This window comes from Acanthochromis polyacanthus, chromosome 2 (assembly GCF_021347895.1).
Source record: "Acanthochromis polyacanthus isolate Apoly-LR-REF ecotype Palm Island chromosome 2, KAUST_Apoly_ChrSc, whole genome shotgun sequence".
Taxonomy (NCBI): domain Eukaryota; kingdom Metazoa; phylum Chordata; class Actinopteri; family Pomacentridae; genus Acanthochromis; species Acanthochromis polyacanthus.
In genome coordinates this window covers 2,279,738-2,298,420 of record NC_067114.1, presented here as the reverse complement: position 1 = coordinate 2,298,420, position 18,683 = coordinate 2,279,738, and the positions used below count along the sequence as shown (strand labels likewise).

Sequence of the window (18,683 nt, the reverse complement as noted above, 5' to 3'; positions counted from 1 at the left end):
GGTAGGTTTGGTTCATAGTTTATTTTAAAAGCTCATAATAAATAACTTTGTACTTAAATACTTTCAGTTTTGCATTAACGGATGTTGTAACAGCATCTACTGGGACACAAACATAAATCATCTGAGAGAAATAAATTACTCTGAAAACATGAAATCATACATTATTAGTCAATAAAGCTTCCGTGTATTTACTTGTTAATTTGCAGGCAGCACAAACTCAAAAGCAAAAACATCCAACATTCATCATCAAAAGCGCTTCATTTGTTTTATTCATGTGAGCGGCGTCTCCTTTCATAAGCTGTGTGCAATCATTAGAAATATAAAAAGGTACAGTGTCTTAATTTAGTATAAACATTTTAAATTGACAGAGAAATTAAAATTCTACACAGTTTCTATTCCCTGAAGTCTTTTCATACACCACATGTGTGGAAATCAAAGAATGGAACATATTAAAAAAAACAAATCCTCAAAATCGTAGCTAAATGTAGCTAAGATGCTACATTTGTAGCTTTATGTAGTTTCCTTAGAAACATTTAGATTCATTACATATTGTGGTAACAAATGTTCTGTTAAATTTCTATTGTAAGTTTGTACAACTTACATCCAATACAGTCAAAATTCACTTAAACATGACAGCAGCTCCTCATAGCTCAGTAGTACTCTGAGCAGTGTTTTCATATTACCCATAATGCCTCTCTTCAGTCGTCTGGATGTCCTGTGATGAGCTGGTTCCCCTCAGCAGCAAGGCTGGGGTTTGGCTGAGGCCTTCTTTGGACCTTTCCCATGATCTTTTTCTTTGCAGACGGGAGCAGAGAGGAGAGGCAGACTGAAGAGGGCGATGATGGCCAAATTGAGCAGCACACAAAGCAGTGCCGGACCTCCCGAGTTGGCAAATGTGATGGGAAATGAGTTCTGGACGAGCCAGGGCCGCCGTGCCACCATGTCCTGCTCCATGGCCTGCATCTGGAAGTGGGTGCCCAGGATTCCGCAGATGTGGAAGAGCTGGTGGCTGTGACCTGCAGAGGGAGCAGTCGAGTCACGTTTGAAGAGAAGCAGATTCAAACAAATCCAGCAGAGGCGGTTATGCATTAGCATTATTCCACAATGTTTAACACAACTGAGAGAATACGTTCTGTGTTAATGTAAATCCAGACCGTCCACCAAGTTGAAGTTAATCTTACAGCAGGTGTACCTAAACGCACCGTATAAAAACATGCAAGTCATTTTGTGTCTGCATGTTCATATCATGCATTTTTATGTTTTAGTTTTCATTTATTTAATTATTATTATAGATTTTCATTGCTTGCATTGAGGGTCTCAACTTCTCCACCGCTGATTTTTTGACTTTGATTATTCGTTTGTGTAGATTCTCAGTCATCTAGGTCGTTTTAACCCTTAAAGCTCCAGTAAAAATCAACTGGACTTCTCTTTCAGGACGCTTCATCTCTCATTCAAGAGGCTTCTTCAGTTCTTAGGATGACTGAGAATCGACACAAAATGATTTTATTACTTCAGTAGTTTTAATCACTCATTTTTAAGTTAGGTAGTTTAGGTAGTCTTTGAGGGGCCATATAAATTAATTACTCTTAACTTAAAATTAACCATAACTATCATCACAACATAATAAATTTTGTTTCTATAACAAAAAAAGACTTTCAAAAACCTCTCAAGTGAAAATCAAGGTTTTGTGTTTTTTTTACCTTGTTAACACATCCATATGTTGTCTTTTATATGAGATGGTATTTAATGAGCAAAACAAACATGACAGAGCATTTCCGCCCTGAAACTGAACTGAGCACAGACTTCCAGGGTTTCATACGGAGCACACCTGTAGAACCAAACCTGTCGCCTTCCAGGGTGGAGTTTCCTGTATCTTTATTCTTCTTCAGAAAAGGTTTATGGTTTACTCTTGTCATTAATAATAATGGATTAGATTTATATAGCACTTTTCTATTCAGGCATACTCAAAGCACTTCACAACGGATCCATTATTCATTCACTCATACATTCTCACTCTGGTGGTGGTAAGCTACATTTGTAGCCACAGCTGCCCTAAGCGTGGCTGCCAATCCTACGGCCCCTCCGACCACCACCAACATTTACACACATTCATACACCAGTGTGAGTAGCCGCACTGGAGGCAAGGTGGGTGAAGTGTCTTGCCCAAGGACACAACAGAACATGACTAGGCGAGAATCAAACCGCCGACCCTTCAATCATTGGACGACCCGCTTTACCACCTGATCCACAGCCGCCTCATTGTGTTGGGTGGAGGGAGAGGCATTCTGTACGTTCACACTTTGCAGAGGAAGCAGCGTTGTAGAGTTACAGCTAAGATAAGTCTGTTTGGGAGTGCTTGACACATTTTGCGATCTAATACCAGTTGAGATGGTTCGAGATGGTTTGGGATGAGATGGACCGCAGAGTTAAGGTAAAAGGGACAACAAGTGCTCAGCATCTCTAGAAACTCCTTCAAGACTGTTGGAAAACCATGAAGCTCATCCAGAGAATGCCAAGAGTGTGCAAAGCAGGAATCAAAGCAAAGGGTGGCTACTTTGAAGAATCTAAAATATAAAACATGTTTTAACTTATTTCAGAGTTTCTTGTTTACTACATAATTCCATGTGTGTCCATTCATAGTTTTGATGCCTTCAGTGAGAATCTACAATGTAAGTAGTCATGAAAATAAAGAAAAAAACACATTAAATTTGAAGAAACTTTAACACAGTTTGGGCCAACTGGGGGCTCAAATTTTGAATTTATGTTCTTTTTACACTGTTCTGGCTCTTTTGTGCTTAGTTTGTTCATCTGTCTTTTACCACTGAGCAGGCAGTATATGGTGTGTTTTTACACAAAACAAAATCAAACGCCTGCTGTGACTGGAAACCCTGAGAAAGACCAGAATGAATCAGATCATTAAGGCCAAAACAAAACAAATGGCCCAAAGCAGAGCTGAGTGGAGCAGCAGAGTAAGTCTCTGTAGGTTTGCTGAGCAGAAAAATCAGCGTTCACAGAAAGCAGTCCTGAGATCAGTCTTACCGATGTAGTCGAAGCTGCCGGGTGCCAGACGCTCAGGTAGATGAGTGGCGAACAGAAAGGCGGTGAGGAAAGCCAAGGCGATGTGTTTGTAGTGGAGGATGTTGGTACCGTTATCAGTGCAGCCTTCTCCTACACAGAGGAAAACCTGTGAACGCAACACACAGAGAGCACAGTGAAAGCACCGCCAGGATTATTCACAAAGCAGGAAACAGTTTTCAGTACGTTCAGACCTCTAATGAGGGTTATTTGCCAGTGAAGCTGCTGGGTGGGTTTAGTGCAACGATCAATTACAATTAAACCAAAGGAGAAAGAGAGAGAGAACGATTGTCCACAGCTTGGTGACACACCTGGAAGATCATAAAAAAGGGTTTCAATTTGAAAAGCCCAAACTATATATCCAAAAGTAGAGCTCAAAAAATGTGTTTCTTGTATTCAGATATCTACAATAAAGATTTAAATTCCTACTGTTAGGTCCACAATATGATTCTGCAAAATATAAAAACTACAAACAATACGTTGTCTCCTTCCTTAATAGTTTCCTCTTTTTAGGATGCACTTTTTTGCACTAAAACAAAGGGAAATATTTGGAGTTGTGGTTATTTATCGGTTATTATGTTATGATTTTACTGGAGATAGAACTGAGTTGGATGTGGACCCTGAACTAACCAGTGTGACACTCCATCATCATGTTCAGAAAAGCGTTCTCGAAAGCTTAATCCTGCTACAACAGGCCATCAGGGAACACTGCTGCCATGAGGGTTGTGCATCGACTATAATGATGTTCAGGGAGGTGGTATCAACACATGAATGTCAGAATCCGGTAGAGCATTGTTCCTATCCAAAGATGCACCGCTTTGGACACAATAATATAGTCAAGTCATTGTTTGGTCCTTATCCAAGTCTCCCAAACTCGTAGATTACTCATTTTTCCCTTTTCCAACACATAAACCTCACCTGATGGTGAAAAAGAGATAATCACTGTTACTGTTTCACCTATCAGTGGTTTTAATGTTGTGGTTGATTGTTATAAATGTTCTGAAGTCTAATTTTCAGTAACTAGGCATCACTTTTCACCTCCCATGGAAACAAAACAAAGACCAGATTCACATCATATACGTCATATTACAACTTCTTTCACATTTGAAACTGCTGCTAAATTATGTTTTAAATTATTTCTACTTTAAATAACATTACATACAAGATAACACTAATAATATGTGGAAGTGTGGAACACCAGAGCCAGAAGATAAATGTCAGATTTTGTGGTCTACTTCCTCACTCAGTATTTTGTTTTAGGGTCATTCCATATCATTTCAACCAGTGGTCTCCACCTGACCCTCTCAGATTTTGCTAAGTTTTTACATACATTTAGTACATTATATATGATGGGAAAATCCAAAATTTGAATGCTTTATTGTCATTAGTTTCAAAGTTATGGCCATTTGAAGTTGGTAGGGGGTACCCTATTATTGCAGCCAAAATTAAGACTTGAAATTTTCCATTACACAAAAACTAAACAAAGGTCAACATTAAACATAGAAGGGTTTATAGAAGCAAGTTGTGCTTGGTGTCAAAATTTAGGGAGATTCCTGTAATTTCACATGATGTCTTTTATTCTTTGATACCACCTATCCCACATGCTGATGTTGACCTTTGAATCTGAAGGTCAGACAGATATTTTTGATTTTTAGCTGTTCATATTTCATGCATTACATACCATAGCACTTTCATTTTATACAGATCCAATCCTTAGATAGCCAAATTATGCCACATAAAATCTCTAATGGATATGATGATCAGTTTTTGTGTAATGGGTGGCCAAATGTAGCAGTTTAGAAGTTTGTGATGGATAAAATCGCAACTTTGTCATTCTCTGTAACATGCAATTATAAATATAAAGTAAGTATTTTCACATTTCTGAGGACTATAGGTCACTGTGAAATGATTCTGAAAATTTCAGATCTCTCTCTTTTGTTGTTCAGAAGTTATAGAAGTCTGAAAATGGTCGAAAATTTCAAGTCTTAATTTTGGCTGCAATTTTAGGGTACCCCCTACCTACTTCAAATGGCCATAACTTTGAAACTAATGACAATAAAGCATTCAAATTTTGGATTTTCCCATCATATATAATGTACTAAATGTATGTAAAAACTTAGCAAAATCTGAGAGGGTCAGGTGGGAAATTTTCTTAGAATTGGTTGATTTCATACGGAATGACCCTTTAACTGTAAAGGTGGACAAGACCCTGTAAGTAACATTTAACATTTCTGCCTCTGTGCATCCCATAACATGCATCCCGTGTGCAGGAACACACGTGTGAAGCATCCCTACCCTGTAGAACAGAGGAATGTTGTCGAACAGGTAGGGGTAGGCGAAGGCCGCCACACGCAGGAGTTTGCTGAAGTTTGGGCTCCAGTATTCAGGGAATCTAAAAGGAAAGAAAGAAAAGAAGAACATGTGATCTTTAAAGAATGACAAACAGTTGAGGAATTATTCCTCATGGTTACACTGTTACAGCTGCGGAGAAAGCTATGGAAGAAAGCAAATTATACCACCGAAATGTGACAATTATGTAGGAAGTGGTCATTTAAAATCATGATTTATGATTGTAGAGTAAATGACTGAGTAGAGTAGTAAAGAAATGTGTAGAAAAATCTGATTTTCACAAAATAATAGTTAACCTTGTGACAAACTGGTTTGATTAAAACATAAAAGCAACTCAAATTTCCCCAATTTCAGATAAAAAGATGAGTACAGTCGTGAAGAAATGCGTTAGAAAAATCAGAATTTGAACAAAATAAAAGCTGACAAGTTGTGACATTTGAAAAAACTGAAATAAAATGGCATATTTTCTACGCAGAACATAAGTGTTATGCTCACTTTTAAAAACATTTATTATTATCATATGTATGTGCTAAAAAACTATTACTCTGCATTCCTTCAGTTCTCCAGTGTCCTACAATGGAAGAAAATGTTTTAAAATTGTACTAATATGATAAAAATGTGCCATAAAGGGTCTAGATATGCATGAGTCGCACATATATCTCATTAATGATCACTTTTACATTGTTTTTATTGCATTTTGCTCTCATATACAATGTGTCTTTGTGAAAAAAAAACTCAGTCATAAAGTGTCCTGTGCAAACTGAGCGTACTGATGAGCAAAAATCCCCAATGTGCAGCAGCTGGCAGGTTGTTTGTACTGGAGGAGTAATTTAGAAGTCTGATGGCCTGCAGATAAAACCTTTAATTTCACACTCCTGTTCCCCGAAGTGGAGCGCTGTGAACTTTCCTCATGACTTTCCCTACATTGTTTGATACCTTAATTATATTTTATTCTGTTGCAACAGAAGCCAGAGAGTCAGGCTGGTCCCAGAACATGTTTTTCTGCTCTTTGTGTCCGACCTGCTGAGCTGAAACTACGACTGCTCCACTCAGGGCAACACCCTTCATATCAAACAGAGAGTTGCACAACGGTGTCTTTGAAATCCCAGTTAACAACGTCTGTGGGATCGAGTCTGTCTGAGGGAATGCCAGTAAAAAAAAAAAAGAAAGAAAAAAAAAAAGACGCATGCATGTTTATAAAGCAGGTAATGACACTTTTCTAATGCTACCGGCACATTTAGGAAGATTAAAGAGACAGAAGGAGCAGAATTTTAGCAAATTCTTTACCTCTTCATGACGTTGTGACTATACTGTAGGAATGGAAAGCCGAGCCTTAGCGGTGGGAGAGATGAGTTAAAGAACAATTATTAGCTTTGCCAGACTCAGAGCAGAAAGCAGGAAGTAAATGTGTTCATAGTTGTACATGGAATAGTGACAAAACAAACTCTTACATTTCCAGAGTTTTATTTGTCGGAATAATTCGGATTTTAATGCAAACCACACCCTGCATTGTGCTTTACATCCCAACCACAGTGTTTGGTCGGATCTGTGTGATTCATTTACTCAAAAACACCCAGAAGAAGTCACATTAGAGTGTTTTCTGGTGTGATGTAAAAACACATTTCTCAACAAGTGAGGATGAAACCACAACTGAACATAAATTATTGAGGTCCTCTGGTCCAGCTCTGCTCTCTGCCCCCAGAGTCACAACCGAAAATGGAGAAGCAGCTGTCAGATTTTATGCTCTACACATCTGAAAGTTTAAATGCATTTCATTCATTTAAATCACATGTGGGCCATATCCAGCCCCCGAGATGATTTTACATTGATTTATTATTATTGTTATTAATATGAAGCGCTGATAACAAACAAACTACAGATCCCATAATGCAGCGCAACAGCTGCCTTGCCAAATGCAGGCATGAACTAACCGTGACGTCACCCGTTGGTTTCAACGCTGAGAAAATGAAGCCCGGATTTTGCTACTTCCTGGTCGCCGTTTTGGATTTTTTGGAGCCAGTGACGTAAAAAGCGTCATCAAACAGACTGGACCGGAGAGAAACTAGGGGCAGGATTGGCTGAGGACTCTCTTATCCCACCCACCGCAAAGAAAACTGAATGTTTTGATTTGTTACTTTTACTTTTGTGGAAAAGCATCATTTTTATTTCATTTTTTCATGTTTTTTTTGCAGCATGTTCATAGTTATAACTTTTAAAATTTTGACAACAGACATTTTGATAGAGAACAAAGTATTTCAAGTTATATAAAGTTTAAGTTTATTTATTGTGGAATAATATTCCTGTCTGTTTTTATTCTTATTTATGTTCCAAAAACATTTACTTTTAGTGTGTTCAATAAATGTTTATCCTGTTCGGCCCACGACCTAAAGTGTGCTTTGAGTTGTGGCCCCCGGTGTAACTGAGTTTGACACCCCTGCAGAAAAGCAGGTAAAACTCCAACAGACAGAATGCCACTGACAGACCCGGCTTCCGTATCGCTGCCATCTGCTGTAAGCGCCGAGTCGCGGTGCTGCGTCACGCCGTCTGCTCCGAATGAGACGGAGCGCCCCTAGCAGACAATGTGGGAACTGCAGTTTGATCAAACAAAGGCAGTAGGAATGTAGGTCATAATTTTTTGAATAATATTTACCTCCGCCAGGAGGTTATGTAATCACCGGAGTTTGTTTGTCTGTCCGTCTGTGTGTGTGTGTGTGTGTGTGTGTCTGTCTGTCTGTTAACAGCATAACTCAAAAAGTCATGGACGGTTTTTCACCAAATTTCTACAGGATGTCCGGAAGAGCAAGAGTAAGAATCGATTAGATTTTGGAGGTGATCCGAATCACCGTCTGGATCCAGGAATTTTTTGAAGGTCGAAGGACAATTGAGAAATGGCGGCCATCTCTCAATTGTCCAGACAGACACACACACACACACACGCACACAGACGGACAGACAAACGGCATGGCGGAGGTATGCGCTCTCCGAGTGCTTTTCTAGTTGATATTGCAGATGTATTCCACGGGCCGGGTCGGACCCCCCGGCGGTCCGGTACCGGTCCACGGACCGTACGTGTGACCCCTCCGCACACAGTATACATTACAAGTAATACTCTCAACCTGTGTGCGGAGGGGTCACACGTACGGTCCTGTAAGCATTAGCAGTAGCTGTGGAGGTTAACATCTGAACCGTACCTGGAGTAACAGGCCAGGAAGGTGCAGATGACGGTGTTGAACACAGCGATGGGGACGTACCACCGGTGGAAGGAGCTGCTCACCCATTTATCAGGGAAAACGTAAGCCGAGTAGATGATCGCTGAACCTGCAGCAGGACAGAACAAGAGTGTAAAACGTTATCTGTGCACTCCAGTCTGAGAGATATATCATCTATGGTATCTTATTTTGTACCAACAAAGGAGACAAAATAGGATAAATACAGAATTTTAAAGATTTATTGTATGTAAATCTGTTAAAAATATAATTATTTTATGGACATTTACCCTTATTTTTACCAGTTTTACTTTTTTGTCACTCTTGCGTTCAGATTTTCAGTGTTTTTTAGAGATCATTTTTTACAGTGTAGCAGAGAATGCAGAGAATGCAGTGAATAGTTTTAAACAGTTTCAGTTGTTGAAATGACTCATGTGACCATGCTTCAATAAGCAGCATGCACCTGTCACTGTGACATTCTTCTGTCTCTGTACATCATCTATGATGAACTTAGTTCTCGCTCTGCAGCATAACTGAAGACATTCGTGCTTCTTCAGGTACTGGACATCTGTCTCAGTGTTACATAAACACACAGGTTTAAATGGGATTATTCTCTGCACGTTCTCAGGTGAATAATTTGCTGCAGGGTCAATATATAACTGTGGGACTTTTTGTATCATAGTTGACATTTTTGCTGTTTTCAGGCCTAAAATCAACATCACCGCCTAAAACCAAACACCACATGGCATTTTAGAGAAAGATTCTTCAACAGATTATATATACAATTGAGTAAAATTGAAATGTGAAGTTATTTCTAAAGATATTGTAGTAAACCTGTTAACTACTTCAGTTTAAATAAGTCAGAAAGCCTTGGAGTCTGGTCAGTCTTTTCTTAATTAACACACTTCCTGGAGAGGTGTTTTTGGAACGAGGAACTTAGTGGAAAGAGATTTCTCTGACAGATACAATTAGTTATTTTGTGCTATAAAATAACACAAATGACGACAAAAAAATACACAAAATAACTCAACGAGACACAAAATGATCACAAAAAGATACAAAATGACAGGAGACACACAAAATAACTACAGAAAGTTGCAAAATTACCACAGGCAGACTGAAGACAGCTGCAAAGAGATGCAAAATGACCAAAAAAGAAACAAAATGAACACAAAGACACACAAAACAACCACAAAAAGACACAAAATGACCACAAAAATGCAAAAAATGACACAAAATGACCACAGAAAAACACAAAATGACGAGAGACACACAAAATAACTACAGAAAATCGCAAAATAACCACAGAGACACACAAAAAGACCACAAAAACACCTATAAAGCTAAGCTGTCATTATGGATCATTTTGAAGTCATTCTGGACGGGTCGATATATAATTGCGGGACTTTTTGCAACATAGTTGACATTTTGGTGACATCCAGTCATTTTTTATTAATAAGTGATTGTTTCCATAATAAGTAATTATGGAATGGAATCAATCCCTTATTAATAAACATAAAAAGCATCAGTTTTTTGAAAACTTTTATTAAAAATGTATGCAAGATTTATCCTACGGACATCAGAAGTCCCTCAGTTACAGATTGACACTTCAAAATCACTGCAAATGTTTGTTTTACTACTGGATTTGCTACACTTCCTGCTTATTCTTGAGTAGCATCATGTGCACATTCAGAGCTCAGTATATTTATCAGGACCGCTCGGTGCCGTTCCTCTCTGGGTTCTGTCGATCCTCCAACACTCACCCAAACTGTAGAAACTGAGGGCGCCGTAGTCAAAGAAGAAGCAGATGTGTCGGGCCCGAGCCGACATGGTGCTGAAGGTGTGAGCACAGCTGGACGCCAGCGGGTAGATGCAGCAGGAGAGCAGGAAGACGACCAGCGGCCAGACGAAGGAGTTCTGCCAGGGAGTCTGCATCAGCACCACCGTCACCAGCTTCCAGAAGAAATACCTGCCGGCAGAAACACGGCGGGTTAATGACGATTAGCCGGACGCAGCAGCAATCACATGTTTCAATAAGATATCAGCAAAAACAAAATGAGGCTGAGACATCATAGAGAGGATTACACAATTAGAAGGAGTGTCTTTAGTCAGACTTATGTCATTTCTACAAACCTGATAATCATATTTATATCAGTGAAGCAACTATTTTTACCAGGAAGTCAAACATGCAGACGACTTTGTAAAGTGTACAAATTACAGAAAAGACATTAACTGCAGATTTATAAAACTATAAATTTAAAATTATTTCTCGACCTTGACAAGTTGTTTAGATCATAAAGTACTAGATTGTTCTTTGTTCTTTCATTGTTTTGTGTATCATTTTTGTCATTTTGTCTCGCATCTGTTGTCAGGCTACTTCTTTGTCGTTTTGTTTCTCACTTTTCAAGTGGCTCTTCATAAATATATATATATATATATACACTGCCCACAATAAAAGGCCACTCTGAAAGGTGCAGTTTTATCACACAGCACAATGCCATAGATGTGGCAAGATTTGAGGGAGCGTGCAATTGGCATGCTGACAGCAGGAATGTCAACCAGAGCTGTTGCACGTGTATTGAATGTTCATTTCTCTACCATAACTCTACCATCATTTTATTGTGGGCAGTCTAAGGAACACCTGTGCACTAATCATGGTGTCTAATCAGCATCTTGATATGGCACACCTGTGAGGTGGGATGGATTATCTCAGCAAAGGAGAAGTGCTCACTGTCACAGATTTAGACAGATTTGTGAACAATATTTGAGAGAAATAGTGAGATTGTGTATGTGGAAAAAGTTTTAGATCTTTGAGTTCATCTCATAAAAAATGGGAGCAAAAACAAAAGGGCTGCGTTTATGTTTTTGTTGAGTGTACATATATATATATATATATATATATACACATACATATATATATATACACATACATATATATATATATATATACATACATATATATATATATATATATATATATATATATACATACATACATATGCTGAATTTTTGCAACAGTGGGTTTTACAGGGTTAAATCTATTTACAAAACAGGTACGTGAGCAGTCAGGTACTCAGTCTGTAGTAGTATCACTAGTAGTACTACTATAGTATCTGCACATATTTGAACAACTGGTACACACATTAAATATAGGTGTGATCACAGTTAAACATGTCATTTTTACATTTCTGTTTGCTGAAGGATTAAACAAACACTTTACAACACATCAGTCACTAAGCTCCAGAGGTGTCGGCCTCCCTAACCTGGACAGAAAACACGCTAGCTGTTTCCACACGCTTCCAGTCATTATGCTAAGCTAAGCTAAGCTAACTGCCTCTCTGCTGCAGCTGTACAGACGTGAGCGTAGGATCCATCTTTAATCTGAGCACGACTGCAAATAAGAGTCTTTCCAGAAGTGTCAGTTTTTCAGCTAATCAAAGTGGAATATTTAAAGAGCTTTTTGCTGGGAGGCAAAAGTAAACACTGAATCATTAAAGGAGTCTGAGAGCAGATTAATAATCAGCAAAACCACACAGCAGCAGGACTGTGTGTGTTCAGTTAGCATCCCTGTCAAAAGCAGCAAAGATGTTAATAATAAAGGATAAAATACATTATTGCTCAATTAAATCGTGCGTTTGCCAGAAACTGTCATGTACAGAACACTTAACGCTTCTTCACAGATAACTTCATCTTATCAGGAGGCTGCAGTGTGAGTTGTGCGTTGCTGTTTCCACGTCTCAGTGCACCTCATTAACAAATCAACGTTATTTGTGCTTTAACCCGTCACTGAGCGCTTAACTAATTAGGGCAATTCATGTGAAAGCCTCAAGCACAGATCAGCTCATTAGCGTCCGGAGATCTGCACTGAGCGTCTCGACATGAACACCCCTGTGCCCCTTAGCATGTCCTGAACACACACACACACACACACACACACACACACACACACACACACACACACACACACACACACACACACACACACACACACACACACACACACACACACACAGTCAAAACAACTAGCATCAGGGAGGAAGTGGTGTGCAGCCGGTGGGAGCAGAAACCTCTGTTGGAACTTAATGGAGCTCCAGACAGAGACAAAGAAAGAAGGTCTAGTTTAATATGACTTTTATGTACAGCTGATTAAGTGTAAAACTTATTTTTACTCCACGGAGCTATGTGATGATAAGTGTACGTGAGTCTTGTCTGTGCGCAACATTACTCAAAAACAGACCAACAGATTTGGATGAAATTTTCAGAGAAGGTCAGAAATGACCCAAGGACCAAGTGATCAGATTCTGGCAGTGATGCTGCCTATAGTCTGGATCCACGGATTGGTTAAAGATTTCTGTATCATTGCCAGATAGCGGCACAGCATCACTGTAACCATGACAACAAGTGAACTCTACATCAGCTGATTGTGATTCTACTACAAATCCACCTCTGAGGACTTATCAGGACTTATCCATCAGAAATAATCCAAAGAACAACCGATTAAACTGTGGGGGTGTTTCTGAGTCCCGTCAATTCCCGCTGCCGGCTACATATTTAGGTCATGTGATCCGGTATCCATACATAACGTACACATGCAGAACACATGCCTGTGCTCAGCGCAAGGTCATTTTGTTCGTGGGTACATCTATATTAAATGGACACATTCTATGATGCTGTGACTTCTGATCATCAAAAACTCATAAAAAATAAATGCTGCATTTCTGACGATGACATATGGGGGAATGAGCAGCCTTGGAGGAGGACTGCGCTCTCTGAGTGCTTTTCTTTTTTTCTTTTTGTGCCACTAGCTTCAAAGTTTTTACGTAGACGAACAAGCCAGCAAGTGAATTTCCAATTAATCGCAGTTTTTAGATTTGATCAGCTCCATCACATTGCTTCTGCAGGGTTCTCACCAGGAATTTTTTTACAGCATAACAGCAGGTCCTCCCGTGCGCGCATGCGCAATAGCCTTCATTAAATCTCACGAGCGGCCGGCTCAGATGTCAGCCAATGAGCGTCACGCAGATGCTCCAAATGCTCATGATTTAGGTCACTATTCACCATACATGGCATCACGGAAACAACCAAGACATGCAAATTGTAACCCCAAGATTGGAAACAACTCTTAATTTTAGACGTTAGGGTCAATCGACAGGAAAGTACGGCTGAGGTGGGGAGACATAAATTAACCTAGATAGGCACCCAGTCGATAAAAACAAACGCACATGGCGTTATCTGTCAAAATAACAGTGTAGCGGAACTAATCACAGTGTAATCTTTTAAACTGACAGCGTAACGGCCCGTTACGATAGCGTAACGGGCCGTTACGCTGAAATGCGCTGGCGAGAACCCTGTTCTGTTGCTGCTACACCCAAACATTATAAAAACCGGATTCATTGCATATCGTTTACTTACAAACAAACCTCCATGAAGGTTGAGTTTTGCTGTTGACAGGGAGGCAGAGCGACGCTGCAGGAGGTCACAGAGGGTTGCCTGGATGTCGACTTCAAAACAAACCCGTCTGCATGCTCAGTCTTTGTCATAGCACTGGATTATATTCAAACTGACAGCTGAAGGTCCTGTGAGTGATTTGGCATATATATATGCAGAGATACACTACCAGTGAACAGGTTGGACACACATCACATTCAGTGGTTTTTATCTAATTATTTTATACATTTTAGATTAATACTGAAGACAGAGAAACTACAAAAGCATACACGTGGAATTATGCTGTAAAAAAAGTGTTAATCTTCAGTATTAATCTACAACGTAGAAAATAATACAAACAAATTAAAAGCACTGAATGAGAAGCTGTGTCCAGTTGTGTGTGTATATATATATATATATATATATATGCATGTATATTGCATTAAGACTCACTCTTACATCTTAAGTGCAATATCTAGTCTAGTCAGAGCTAAAAACACTAAACAAATCCTAAAAAAGCCATTAAAAATTTGAAATTGACTGATTCCATAAAAATAAGAAATTTTAAGTACTGGGTGATTTTGGTAGAATTTAGTTTATAGACAGATTTTTTTTTTTTACAAAGTCTTTCCTTGTTCCTCTGCTTTCCTGGTTTCTGCTGGGTGTGAGCAGTAAATACTATAAATAGTGTCAGAGCTCCCTTCTCATCCCCTGTCTTTCCCATCTGGCATCCCAAATACCTCTTTCCCCTTCTCTCCCCCTCTCCTGTTCCTCTGCCCTGTCTGTCTTGCTGTCTCCCATCCACTCCTCTGCCTTGTCTCTCCCTCTGCAGCTCGGTGCCTGAGTGGAGTCTTGCTTCTCAGCTGACTCCACTCAGGCAATCAACCACCTCCACGGCTCCCGGACAGCTGACGATCATCGACCTGATTACACACCTCTGCAATAAGAACCGGCTCATCCTTCCACTCCCTGCCAGATTGTTGAACCAAGACACCTCAGTCAGTTCACTCTCTAACCCTCTGTTAAGCTCTGTTTAAGTTTCCCTTTTCTTATTTTGCTTTCTCCTGCTCCTCACCTAGATCAGCTCTCCCCAACCCAGTCATCACCGGTTTTTCCCTCCTGGACCCTCCTGCTCATGCCTGGACTCCCTATTCCTGCCTGGACCCTCATTCCTGCCTGGACCCCTTCTGTCCCTGCCTGGATTCCCCCCGTTCCTGGCCAGAACCCCCCCACTACACCAGCCGCTCCTGCACTCTGGTTTTCCCCTCACCGAGCCATTATTCACCCCTCCAACAATAAAACTCCTCCTCAGTTCCACCAGCCTTGGCAGTGTGGCTTTCTGTTCGGGTCCGCCTTCTGAGAGCGTGACAAATAGTCTGTCAATGTGCCAGAAATCCTGAAATAAATCTTCTGTCTACACAAAATGCCCATATGTCCCTCAACACAATGATATGATTTTAGACCATTCTAAATACTTTGTTGTCCTACAAGTTGAACGAGTTGTGTGAGATTCCTTCTTGACGAAGAAATGGTTCGTCGCTTCCTGGCGTGAAAACATAAACTCTCTGCTTTGCTCACTGACAGTCTGCAGAATTGTGCATTTAGTGTGACGAAATCAAAACACAAGAGTACCTCACACGCCACTAAATTACATTTTTAATCACATTGCAGGGAATCTTTGAAATCGTGTCGATAAAGTGATTCGTTTCCTCTCTGACTTAAGTAGGACTGTATATTGATGTTAAAAACCTGAATTTTAATGCACATGGCATGTAGCAAAAACAACTTTGTGAATCTTAAGACTGTAAAAAATGCTTTTTGCCAGTTGTTACCAGGTGGGCAGAAAGTGAGTCCAGATGTTGAGCGTCTCGTTGGTCATCTGGAAGAGGCTGAGGATGCAGTCTGTGGCTGAGCTGCGAGGATGTCGGTACCCAGAGATGATACCGTCCTCATGGAAAACCTGCAGAACGGCAAACTATTGATTAGCCCTCAGTCACTCTGAAGACTGAAGAGAACTCTGTTTTTGTCTTCTGCTACTCTGGAGACAGAACAAATCTCTCAAACTATTCTGAACAAAAACATACACACAAGCAAGAAACTCCCAGTGGACTTAGTGTCGAATGTTTAGTGAAAAAACCTCCAAAATCTGGCAGTGATCATTGAAGAAAAGATGAATCGGAAAGGTTAGAAGGCAATAATTGTGAAATCCTGGATATTATCGTCTTCGTCTGCTTATAAAATGTCTTAAAATGAGGAGAAGAAATCCCTCTCTGAGCTTGTATTCTTAAAAACTGTGAGGAGGAGTCATAAATATGCAAGAACCAGTTATTTTAGGAGTATTTCTGAATATTACATTGGCAGATATTTATGTCGAAAGCAAGAAAAATGCATCCTTGTCAAATAAACTCAGTTTTTCAGTCAATTCTAAAACTGAGCAATCAGTAAGGTTCATTTAAATACATTGAAAAATGGTATAAATAAGTCAAAAAGAGTCACTATTTCCACATTTGTGACTCAAAGAGGTGCTATTTTTACATTTCCATCCCAAAGCTGCCTCTAACTGTCCATCTCAGTCTGACAGTGTGAAAGCTGAACGCTGAGTGAAGCTGCAGTGAAGGTGAACTTACTTTGGGCACCTGGTTGATGGTGAAGACTCGTGGTAACCTGATGAGGCTGAGCATGGCTACCGGAGGCGCTGCCGTCAGAGAGTGGAGCTGAACTGAGGCCGCCGGCTGGGTGTGCCTCCGCCTTTATAAAGCTCTGTGTTGCCATGCCGTCCTCAGAGTTCCTCCTCTTCATCTCCTCCCTCTTCCAGCCCAACAAGAATAACCAGTGCACCTGTGCTGCCACTCCTCCTCCTCCTCCTCCTCCTACAGGTACAACATTCAAACAAACACAAACGCTGCTCGACCACAAGAAGTCAAAGATTAAAGATTATCTTCTGCTGAGGAAAACAAGTTTTTCAAGATCTGAGCAAAATCACAGGCCGCTGATATCATGCTCATTTTCAATCACATCTTAACCCTGAAAAACATATAATATATGCATATCTGTAAAACCCAAATATAAGGAAAAAATTGCGAAATAATATGCATTTATAAACAAATAATAATAATAATAACTTTGTATATATATATATATATATATATATATACGTACACATATAAAATCTGTAAAACCAAAAAACTGGAAAAAATGCAAAAATAATACATATTTATATATAAATGATAAAAATAATAATTAGAGAAAAAAAATATAGTCTCTAAAACCCAACTCCATAAAAAAATGCAAAAATGATATATATAAATAATAAAATAATAATTTTAAAAAATATGTATAATCTTTAAAACCGAAATACAGAAAAAAATGCAAAATAACATATTTTTATATATATGAACAATAAAAATGGTAATTAAATATATATATGTATAATCTGTAAAACCAAAATACAGAAAAAATTGCAAAAATAATATATATTTATATATACAAAATATAAATAATTTATACATATATATATATATATATATATATATAATCCGTAAAAACCCAAATACAGAAAAAACACAAAAATAATATATATTTATATATAAATAACAATAACTAATAAAAAAAAACATTCTTTCTCTGGATATATACCTATAATCAGTACAACCAAAATATAGAAAAAAATAGCAAAAATAACATATATTTATTTAGGTTTAGATAATAAAAACTAATGATAAAAAAATGAAAGTGATGTATTTTTGCCACAGTGGGTCTCACAGGGTTAATAATCACATAAAGAGACAAAGCTTCTCTTTTTCTGTCTGAACACAAACAGCTGACCGTGCAGCCGGTAAAACAGGTTTCAATGTTTAACTCCACAGCCGTGATTGACATTAATGTTCTGCGGACGAGGTTAATATTTTTGGCCATTTTCCTGCCATTTTCCAGCCGCCACGCCCCGACACAGCCTGTTATCTTGTTTAAACTCTGAAGCAATGAGAGCAAACATGTGGAGCTGCCATCGCAGAATTAGGAAGGGGAAGAAAAGTGGATGCTTTCTGTGGGTTTGTTTGATCGCTCAAAGCAAAAAAAAGGACATTTTGCTGGTGTGGTGTGTTTTCATGCAGGTGAAAACCCACAATATTCATTAAACGGTAACGAAATGTCCTCCTCGTGTAAGTTTAAGCACAAAAGTTGGGTTAATGCTTGACCCAGAACCCAAATGATTCTAGTTTTAATGCCTAAACCGTCTAATTTTCCAAAACCAAGTGTGTTTAAAGCAAACATGTTAAGTCCCAATGTTCCTTTAAACTATGTGATTTCGTAATGCCAAAGATCTCAACAAAGACAAGCCTTGCTTTCATTAAATCCACCCCCAGTGTGTCGTAAGCTGCAATCTCAACAACCCCCCAGTGCTCTGCAGGTGAGCACCTTGAGATTTCATTGTGTTTTCTCTCAGAGGAGCAGAACCGGAGCAACAAACACGACTTCAGCAGCACAGAAAATCAGCCGGCGGGAGCCCAGCGCCTCACTGGGAGCCGGTTTGCTTTGGCTCGGGGTCAGTTAGAGCGGTTAATGTGCTATGAGTTAATATGTAAGTCATCGAGATTTGTAGCGCCAACAGAGTAAACAAAGTCAAGT

At 39.3% G+C, this 18,683-nt stretch overlaps 1 protein-coding gene across 1 annotated transcript; it reads right to left on the bottom strand.

The window, feature by feature from the left end:
* Window positions 1–5: 5 nt before the first annotated feature.
* On the bottom strand, window positions 6–17,148 carry paqr5b (progestin and adipoQ receptor family member Vb). The gene is made up of 7 exons (XM_022190042.2): window positions 16,685–17,148; window positions 15,890–16,017; window positions 10,394–10,599; window positions 8,616–8,742; window positions 5,371–5,467; window positions 3,040–3,184; window positions 6–1,016 (listed from the first exon to the last, which is right to left on the bottom strand). The coding sequence occupies exons 1-7, from the start codon at window positions 16,736–16,738 to the stop codon at window positions 736–738; spliced, it is 1,038 nt and encodes a 345-aa protein (XP_022045734.2). The 5' UTR covers window positions 16,739–17,148; the 3' UTR covers window positions 6–735.
* Between the last annotated feature and the right edge of the window lie 1,535 nt (window positions 17,149–18,683).